Source organism: Petaurus breviceps, unplaced genomic scaffold (genome assembly GCF_028583685.1).
Source record: "Petaurus breviceps papuanus isolate PSGF00001 unplaced genomic scaffold, PetGlider_PUasm1.0 90865, whole genome shotgun sequence".
Lineage (NCBI taxonomy): Eukaryota > Metazoa > Chordata > Mammalia > Diprotodontia > Petauridae > Petaurus > Petaurus breviceps.
The window spans coordinates 8,630,444-8,640,383 of NW_027187367.1; the positions used below are offsets into that span (position 1 = coordinate 8,630,444).

At 47.7% G+C, this 9,940-nt stretch overlaps 1 protein-coding gene across 2 annotated transcripts in view; it reads left to right on the forward strand.

The window, feature by feature from the left end:
* The window catches only part of PACSIN1 (protein kinase C and casein kinase substrate in neurons 1), a 119,785-nt gene that overhangs the window by 102,514 nt on the left and 7,331 nt on the right, over nucleotides 1–9,940 (forward strand). For both annotated transcript variants that reach the window (XM_069073484.1, XM_069073485.1), the window contains exons 2-5: nucleotides 3,092–3,221; nucleotides 5,455–5,611; nucleotides 8,479–8,714; nucleotides 9,291–9,446. In XM_069073484.1, coding sequence (XP_068929585.1) covers nucleotides 3,159–3,221; nucleotides 5,455–5,611; nucleotides 8,479–8,714; nucleotides 9,291–9,446 — 612 coding nt within the window. In that variant the 5' untranslated portion in view covers nucleotides 3,092–3,158. The remainder of the gene's footprint in view (nucleotides 1–3,091; nucleotides 3,222–5,454; nucleotides 5,612–8,478; nucleotides 8,715–9,290; nucleotides 9,447–9,940) is intronic.

Sequence of the window (9,940 nt, forward strand, 5' to 3'; positions counted from 1 at the left end):
TCTTTGGTTTTGTTGCTTGGGATGTATGGAGATCTCTTAGGTTATGAGGGGCAGAGAGGTTGGGAAGTCAGATGGGGTGGGACATTTCCTTGATTTCCCAGATTGAGTGGAGTTCTCTTAAGGTATCCCTTAGTCAGTGCTTTCTGGCAAAGGAAAAGGGTACTTTGGCAACCAAGCAGAGCAAGATGATGGTGTGATGAAAAAACTTTTTTTTTTTGAGACAAAGGACAAGGCTTTAGATCTCAGCTACCTCTGTGATATTGGCCAAGTCATTTCTATTTTCTGAGTCTCACTTTCCCTGGAAAATGAGTGATTGGGATTAGATGGCTTCTTCTAGCTCTAAATTCTGCAGTCTCATAAACCAGGGTTTGCAGCTCAGGGTAGGTCTTGGCTGGACCACAGGCCTCCCTTCTAAGGCCCAGTTCTCCTCTCTTTCTAATTGGTTTGCCCTGGAGTTCCTGGGTGAGCGATGGTGACGCGCTTTCTCTGTGCATTAAGAGGCTGGCAGAGGATCTGTTGGGGGTGGGGGAGGAGTCACAGTCTCTGCCCTGCAGAAACTTGAAGGCTAAATTGGACAGCAGTGATGCAGACAGTCGGATCAAGGGCAGATCAGCACACAGACAGCTGAGCAAATCCCAGCTGATTTGCTGGCCAGAGGAAGGCAGATGAACATTTTCTAAGAGGATGGTCAGGTCTGGCCATCCCTGCTTAAGGGGAGAGGGGAGGAGTGGGAAGTTCAGGGCCTCTGCCCCTCATTGGCTTTGTCAGGGGCTACTGAGACATTGGAAGAACCATGTTGTAGCTGAAAGGGGGCAAGGAGGAATTGAGTCTCTAACAGGGGAGGGTGTGAGGAAAGTACAGCCATCTGTACACCAGGGGATCCCAACAAATTCCATTCAACAAGTAGTTATTAATTTCCTACTGGGCAGCCAGGCACTGAGGTAGGCAGTGGGGATGCAGATACAGACAATGATGTAATCATTACCCTCCAAGACGTCACAACTCTAAAATAGGACTATAACACGTCCACAGATAAAGTAGCGTACAAGAGAGATTATAAGAGGAATGAGGAGAAGATCCAGTGTTCTACAAGAAATGTGAAAATGGAGAGGTCACTTAGGGAGGGTGGAGGTGATCAGAAAAGACTGTGAGGAAGAAGAGGTTAAACTTTTTTGTTTGTTTGTTTTGGGTTTTTTGGACGGGAAAAAGACAAGGCAATTCGTGCTAAGTGACTTGCCCAAGGTCACACAGCTACTAAGTGTCAAGTGTCCAAGACTGGATTTGAACTCAGGTCCTCTTGACTCCAGGGCTGGTGCTCTCTATTCATTGCACTGCCTAGATGCCCTGAGGTTAAGCTTTTAAAGAAACATTTGGATAGGCAGAGCTGGGGAGGATGAAAGTAGCACCTAGGCCTGGGGAGAGCTGACTGTTCTGCAGAGGTTTATACACAAAATAGGGGAAACTGAGGTGAAGAACCAGAGATTTGAGCTGTGTCATGGGGCTTTACTGCAGAGGATGGAGGTGGGGAGGCACAGGGGACTGGTATCTCTTAACACCAAGCTGGGGCAGAAGGGAAGATCCTTGCCAATGGGTTGGGATACTGAAAAACAGGGATGGGGGAGGGAGAAAGGATATCCATAGACTGGTCAATATTTATTGAGTGCATAGTATGTGTCTAGAACTGTGAAATTAGCAAAAGGGGGGAGAGAGGGTGGTGTAGCAGAAAGAAACTGAGGACCCATGTTTTAACCCTGGCTCGAGCTTCTTCCTACCTACCTGTCTGACCTTGAACAAGTGACTTTGCTATAGGGGACCTCAATTTCCCCCTTTAAAGTGAGGGAGAGGACTAGAAAACCCCTCATAGTTCTAAAAATGTGCTGCCACTTGTCAAGTTCAAGTCACCTACTCATCATACCTTTTGCTACTACCTTTTAGTTATTCATAGTTTGAATTACTCGGAATTAAGATTTCATCATTGGAGAGTCATGGAAAAGCACATCCTTTCTGACTGGCATTCTCCTTTCCTGCAGTGGGGGAGTAGGGGAGGGGAGGGCAGTGCAAAGAGATAGCATTTGTAGAGCTCTTGAGTTTAGAGCCTAGCAATCTGAGGTCATGTTGTGGAGATCAAAGGGGGTGGGGCAGATATAGAGAATTCTTTTGGATGAATTAGACTAAAATATTGGTAGCACAGTGGATAGAGTGCCAGGTCTAAAGTCAGGAAGTCTCATCTTCCTGATTTCAAATCTGGTCTCAGATACTTACTAGATGGGTGACTCTGGATAAGTCACTTAACTCTGCCTCAATTTCCTTATCTGTAAAAATGAGCTGGAGAAGAAAATGACAAACCATTACAGTATCTGTGTCAAAGAAAACCCCAAATGGGCTCATGAAGAGTTGAACATGATTGAAACAACTGAGCTGCCACAGAATCAGCAGTGGTTTGCTGGTGCAATCCCAGAGGGATCCTCACTGTCCAAAGTGGAAGGGCTGAGATTCCGTGCTTTACCCACCAGGGCTTTAGGATCTAGGGATAGGCTGAGACCTTGTTCAGTGCTACTTTACCTAGAATGATCCTTGTAAGGACCCATCTTTGGATTCTCTGCCAGACCTGGACCTGGATTGCAGAGCTAATGGAGAATAGTGCAAAGACCACTAAGGAATATAGGAAGTCGAGAGACTTGGGTTCCAGATATGCTACAACAAGCTTTGTGATCTTGAGCAAGTCATTTAACGTCTCTGACCCTCAGTTTCTTTGTAAAATATGGAATGGATGATTCTAAGGTGGTTTTAAAAATTATTTTTTAATTTTTAAATTTTTTTTGCAGGGGGAAGGAAGGGCAATTGGGGTTAAATGACTTGCCCAAGGTCACATGGCTAGTTTAGTTTTTGTGTTAAGTGTCTGAGGCTGGCTAGTGCTCTATTTGCTGCACCACCTAGCAGCCCCTCAGAACTTTATACACACCTGAGTTCTCAGTTAGGTTCAGGGCTTTGAAGCTGTGGGCAGAGGTGGATACTGGGACTGGGTGGAGAGCTGGCTCCCACATTGCCCTCCTGTGTTTCATTGACCACTCTTTTCTCTCCTGTCTCTTAGTGCATGAGCAGAGGTTTGTTCCTGGCTGCAGCCCAGTGCCCAGCCCCAACCCCCAGCCCCAGGCACCATGTCTGGCTCCTACGATGAGGCCGCACCTTCAGTGGAGGAGATCACAGACAGCTTCTGGGAGGTGAGATTTCCCCCCAATCCCCAGCCCTTCCTCCCACATACTTCTCCCTCCCAGATTCAAGTCCCACCTTTGCCTAGTGTTCCACAGCAGGGGCCACAACCCAGGGGTGCCCAGTGCCAGTCCTGTGGGACTAATGCCCAGCTCCTTCCTATCCACCTTGACATCAGACAGGCCTGGATTCCCTCACTGTCCTGCCTTGGTACTAGTTCTTTCTCTCCTTTACCTACCCAACACTCCACCCATCCTTACTTCTGCCCTCCTTCACAGCCTTTCTGAAGAATTAATTTGTCATATTGTAGCCACAAGAGGGAGCAAGGCGACCATTTCAGTGAACCTCCGGCCCTCTCCCCTGAGACATCTCAAGACCCACCAACGCAAATCAAACCTTTGTCTGCCATTTTGTGTCCCTCTCCCACCCTCTCTTCCTCCTCTTCTAGAAGCTTAATTACTATTTTAAATGCCCTGTCCATCTGTTTTAGAAGCCCTATGCATTGTGGGTGGCATATTTGGGGGCGTAGGGGAGTTAAGGGAGTGGTTATCAGGATCCCTATTTATTTAGTAGCTAAAAGAAGTAATAGGCAGGTAAGTGGCATAGTGGATAGAGCACCAGGCCTGGAGTCAGGAAGACCTGAGTTCAAATTTGACCTCAAACACTTACTAGCTCTGTGACCCTGGGCAAGTCACTTTACTTCAGCTTTCTTGTCTGCAAAATGAGCTGGAGAAGGCAATGGTAAAGTGCTCCAGTATCTTTGCCAAAAACAATCCCAAACAGGGTCACGAAGAATCAGACATGACTGAAAACAACTAAACAGCAGCAACCCAAAAAAAGGAGTAGTAATTCTTGAGGGAATTTCCCCACAGGGTTGTTTTGAGGAAAGAGCTTTGTAAATATGAAAACGTTGTAGGAATGAGTGATGATGATGATGATGGTGGTTGTGGTGGTAATGAAGATGAGGAGGGGGAGGGTGCTGCTGATGGTGATGATGATGATGGCAGCAGCTGTGGTCCAGAAGACCAGGATTCAGGTTCTGCCTCTGATGCACACTGACACTGGTTGTGTGACCCTGGGCAAATTATTTAACCTCTTAGTACCCTAGGCAACTCTCCAAGAGTACATGTCACAGGAAATTAGAGGTAGTTTCCTTCTTGAGAGTTTCCTAAATCAATGAGATCACAGGTCTAAGCCCTATCCCCTATTATTGAGGAATTAATAAAAGGTAAACAGAGCTTTTCTTAAATTTTAGTCTAGGATGGGGTTCAGGATTTCTCTTTTAGGCATCTATTTCTTTGTCTTTTTATCTTTTTTTTGGGGGGGGAAGCAGGGCAATTGGGGTTAAGTGACTTGCTCAAGGTCACACAGCTAGTAAATGTTAAGTGTCTAAGGTGGGATTTGAACTCAAGTTCTCCTGACTCCAGGGCTGGTATGCTATTCACTGTGCCACCCTAATCTAACTATCCGTCTCCCTTACTTCCTGTACTTTATGCCATCCTCACTAGCTGTTTGACTCTGGACAAGTTTGACTCTGGGCCTCAGTTGTAAAATGGGGGAGATTAACGCTCTCATTACTTATGTCACCAGGAGAATGTGAAGAAAACATTGTGTAAACCCAAAGGTGCTCTCTTTGTGCGAGCTGTCCTACCTTTCACCCACTCTTGTGTTTTTTTTTTTAATTTCTCTGCTCCCCTCTCCCCTCTCCTCTCTCCTGTCCTCATCCTGCCTCTCTCTGACTCTGTTTCTCTGCCTCTTTCCTCTTCCATTTCTCTCAGTTTAGAGAACATTTCAGTCTCTCTTTTCTTGCTCCTCTGTTCTCAACTTTTCTCCTGCCCCCTCCCCGGCCTGTTTGGGACTCATTTACTTCCCTTCCCTCTAGGTTTGGTAGATGGTGGGAAATATGGAAGCCGGGGTGTGGAGCAGGCTGGAAGGTGGGATGGGGTGGGGGACAGGATGGGTCATCTGCCTCAGTGGTCCCAGTCCTTCCTTGCTCAGGATACAATAGGGCATGACCAGGGTGGGGGTGTTTGTGGGGGAGGTTTACACAAATTGTTATGATTACAGTGATTTGGGGGAGGGCAATTTGGCTATTGCTCTTGGAGGATGGTTAGGAAAACTATTCTTGATCTGCATGGCCAGGCTGTGGTTAGTGGTGAGGCCCAGACAGGCCCTACTTGAGAGGCGGGGTAGCCTGCGTACCCAGGGAGTGGGGTTGCCCATTTGTCCTTGGGGTTCCTCCAGGTGGGAAACTACAAGCGGACAGTAAAGCGGATTGATGATGGCCACCGGCTCTGCAACGATCTCATGAGCTGTCTTCACGAGCGAGCTAAGATCGAGAAGGCCTACGCCCAGCAGCTCACAGACTGGGCCAAGCGCTGGCGCCAGCTCCTCGAGAAAGGTGCCCCTGTGCTCTCCCCTGCAACATCCCACCCCCAAACTGCAAACAACAGTTATTCCCCCACTCGCCCCCAGGGACCTCTCAGCCGCACTCCCATGCCCAGGGAGGAGCATAAGCAGGGGAATCTAGCCCCTCACCTCTCACCCCTTTCTAGGGAGGAAAGACAAATGGGTCCTATTAGAACCAGCTGGGTGATTGTGGTCCCTCTAGCTATAGGAGGCTGTGCCTGAGGAGGAGAGGGAGATCATGGGAGGGCCTACCCCCAAGGAACCTCCTGACCACATCCTGGCCCCACTCTGACCTCAGGTACATTTTAGTTATTTAGTCATTCAACGAAAGTGGCATAGAGGAAAGAGCCCTGGGTCTAGAGTCAGAAAACATGGGTCCAAATGCTAGCTCTGCTGCCTACTATCTAAGGGACCTTGGGTAAGTCATTTCCCTCACAGTCTCAATTTTCCCTTTTGTAAAATGAAGGGATTGGGCAAGATGAAGGCTAAGTTCCCTTTCGACTCTAGATCATATGACCCTCTGAGTATTTATTAGGCATGTCCCTTCACCTCTCTGACCCTCAGTTTCTGCAGCTGTAAAATGGGGATAATCATACTTAGATGGGCAGCTTTGTGGGATTGTGGATTTGTACTCTGGACATGTGGGAAAGTATTTTGAAAACATTAAAGCACTATGGAAACTGGAGCTGTTATCATTACTTAGCACCAACTGTGTGCCCAGGCCTGTGCTAGACATGGAGAGGTTGTTTCTCAGTTCACCAAGTCTGTGGACATCACTGAGAAGAGGCTGGCCATGCCAAGTGAAAGGATGAAGACAGTCGAGGCTGAGGACAAGGGGGAGAATGAAGAGCTCAAGGATCTGCTGCCAAATATTAAAGACTTCTTCACTATGGGCCATTCAGAACTACTGGGTTTGGGGGTGGGGGAACTGTTATCTATGAAGCCACTGCTATGAGCCCAGCACTTTGCAAATACTGTCTGTCTCATTTGATTCTTACAACCACCTTGGGAGGTAGGTGCTATTATTATCCCGATTTTACAGAAAAGGAAACTGAGGCAGGCAGGTTAAGTGATTTACCCAGAGTCACAAAACTAGTATCTGAGGCTGGATTTGAACTCCTGACTCCAGGCCCAGTATATAGGACCTGATCCTTACTTTTTTTTTTTTAAAGCAATCGGGGTTAAGCAACTTGCTCAAGGTTACACGGCCAGTTATTTCTGGGTGTGGTGCTGAGTATCCGAGCCCGGATTTGATCCAGGTCATCCCAACACTGGAGCCAGTGCTCTTACTCACTCAGCCACCTGGCCTCCCCTCTGATCCTTACTTTTAAGAATCTTGTAGCAAGGTGAGGAGATAAGATTCTTAGGCACATACACACACAGACATACACATATGTATGCATGTAAGTACACACAAATTGGTGAACAGTGAGACAAGTCATAGTCTAGACAGGAAGAGCTCCTGGAGTTCAGAGGAGAGAGAGGGAGGTGAGGAAGGCTTCCTAGAGGGAACAGGACTAAGGGAGGCAGCATGGCCCTGTGGAAGCCATGCACTGACTGTGAAGTCAGAGGACTTGTGCTCAAATCCCACCCCTGCCACTCTCTTTCTGTGTGATCTCTGGAGAGGTTTTTTATCTCTGAGAGCTGCTGTAAAAGTAGGGGGTGGCATTGGAGGTCCTTACTAGCTCATGTTCCTATGACTTGGGTCTTAATGGATGGCCAATAAGAAGGTCTTAATATAGGCATTAGGAGAAACTCTTCTGAGGTAGTGATTGTGAAGTTGTATAAACGTACTGTGTTTGGAGACAGAACACTGGAATTTAATCTAAGTGACCTTGGGTAAGTCATTTCCCCCACAGCCTCAATTTTCCCTTTTGTAAAATGAAGGGATTGCAGTTTTGCTACTTAACTGTCTATAGGGCCTTAGACAAGTCATGTCCTCTTTCTGGGCCTTAGTTTCCTCATCTATAAAATGAGGGACTTGAACTTGATGATTTCTAAGGTGGTCCCTTTATACTTCAGATCCCGTGACCATATAACCTGGGCAGGATTCAGAAAAACAAGAAGATGTGTGCTGGAGCAGAACACAGCAGAAAGAGAACTAAATTTAACCTTAGAGGATCTAGGTTCAAATTCTGCCTCTGACACCTAACTTTGTGACAATAGATATATGTATATATACATGTATGTGTATATAGACATATTTCAATTAACCTATGTGACTTTGAATAAATCACTTTCCCTCTCTGGCCCTCATTCCCCCTTCTGTAAGGTGGAGGGGTTGGTCTAGACTCTAGATAGCCTCTGAAGTTTCTTCCAGCTCTACATAGGGGGTGGCTAGGTGGTACAGTGAATAGATGACCGGCCCTGGAGTCAGGAGACCTGAGTTCAAATCTGGCCTCAGACACCTAACACAAAAACTAGCCATGTGACCCTGGGCAAGTCACTTAATCCCAACTGCCCTCCAAAAAGCAAAAAATAAAAAAATAAAATAAATTAAAAAAAAAATCTGATGACTTTAAATCAAGCCCTCCCAAATTTGATCTCATTAAATTGGACCCAAAGCTCTAGCCATTGAATGTAGGCTTTCAGTGCCCCCTCCACAGTGCCTGGCACATTGAAGGAGCTTTTGTTGAATTGAATCAAGCTCAGGAAAGCCCAGGATGCAGCAGGAGCCAGATGTGAGCATTCTTCAGGTTGCCTGCCTAGCCGTGGGCACTGGGTATGGCAGGGGGAGGGAGAGCAGGAGAGGGAGGGTCCTCCAGGCACTTGCAGGTGTCCGAGGCAGGGGAGCTGGAGCAGGGGGCACTGGCTGCGTCTCCCCTGGCTCATGCTTGGGTGTCGGTTCTCTGCCCGTAGGCCCGCAGTATGGCAGCCTGGAGCGTGCATGGGGGGCCATCATGACCGAGGCTGACAAGGTGAGCGAGCTGCATCAGGACATGAAGAACAGTCTGGTCAATGATGACCTGGAGAAGGTGAAGAACTGGCAGAAGGACGCCTACCACAAGCAGATCATGGGCGGCTTCAAGGAGACCAAGGAGGCCGAGGATGGCTTCCGGAAAGCACAGAAACCCTGGGCCAAGAAGATGAAAGAGGTACGTGGGGCTAGGTGGGGAAGAGGGGCTAGGAGGAAGGGTGTGAGATTCCATGTGGGGAAAAGCAATAGGAAATCTATAGAGAGGCAGTGGCTAGAGCACTGGCCCTGGAGTCAGGGGTTCAAATCCTCCCTCAAAAACCTACTAGCTGTGTGACCTTGGACAAGTCACTTACCCTCTGTCTGCCTCAGTTTCCTCATTCATAAAATTGGGGAGTTTGACTCCTTGGCCTCTAAGTTCCCTTTCTGATGTAAGTATAATATTAGAATCTATAGGGAGGGATTCCTGACCAATGGATACTTTTTTTTCTAGGAGGGTATCGGTAAGATCACTGCCTTGTCAATGAGGAAAGAGGAAGGGGCTCTGTTATTATTCAGTTAGTCATTCAGAAACTGGTAATTAAGTCCCCACTACTGCAGGGCCCTGGGCTAGACACTGGGGATACAACTCACTTCATCTCTCTAGCCTCAGTTTCTCCATCTGTAAAACAGGGATAGTGATAGTCCCTGACTCCCTGCTTTACTGACCTTAAGGCACTATATAAATGCTGGCTATTAACTTCCCCGTCTCTGAAAGCTGGAAGCAGCAAAGAAGGCCTACCACTTGGCCTGCAAGGAGGAGAAGCTGGCAGTGACCCGGGAGGCCAACAGCAAGGCAGAGCAGTCAGTCACCCCCGAACAGCAGAAGAAGCTTCAGGACAAAGTGGACAAGTGCAAACAGGATGTGCAGAAGGTCTGGGTCTGCAGCAGGGAGTGGGGTGTGGAAGGGCAGGCCCGAAGATTATGGAGGGCGGTCTGCTGGGGGTGGGGCTGAACACAGTCTCCAGCGTGGGGGGATGGACCCAGGCATGTGCTGATACCACCTCCCCAGAGCCGCTTGTTAAATCTGAAATCATCAAAGATACAAGCCAGGGCTTGATATTCCATAAATCCAAAAATATGAAAGTGAAGGAGATGTTAATAATGCAGATTAAACTTAAAAGTGTGTTGAGTTCTTTTTTTTTTTTTTTTTTTGAGAGCTGCTGTTAAACATTTATCAGCATGACCCCAGAAGGGGGTAGTGGGGGTGGGGATGGAAGGGAAGATCTTAAAGGTCCTCAGGTTTCAGCTTGTCCCTACTCCCTTCCTTCCTCCCTCCCTCCTTCCTTCCTTCCTTCCTTCCCTCCTTCTCTTCCTCCCTCCCTTCTTTCCTTCCTCCCTTCTTTCCTCCTTCCCTTCCTTCCTTCC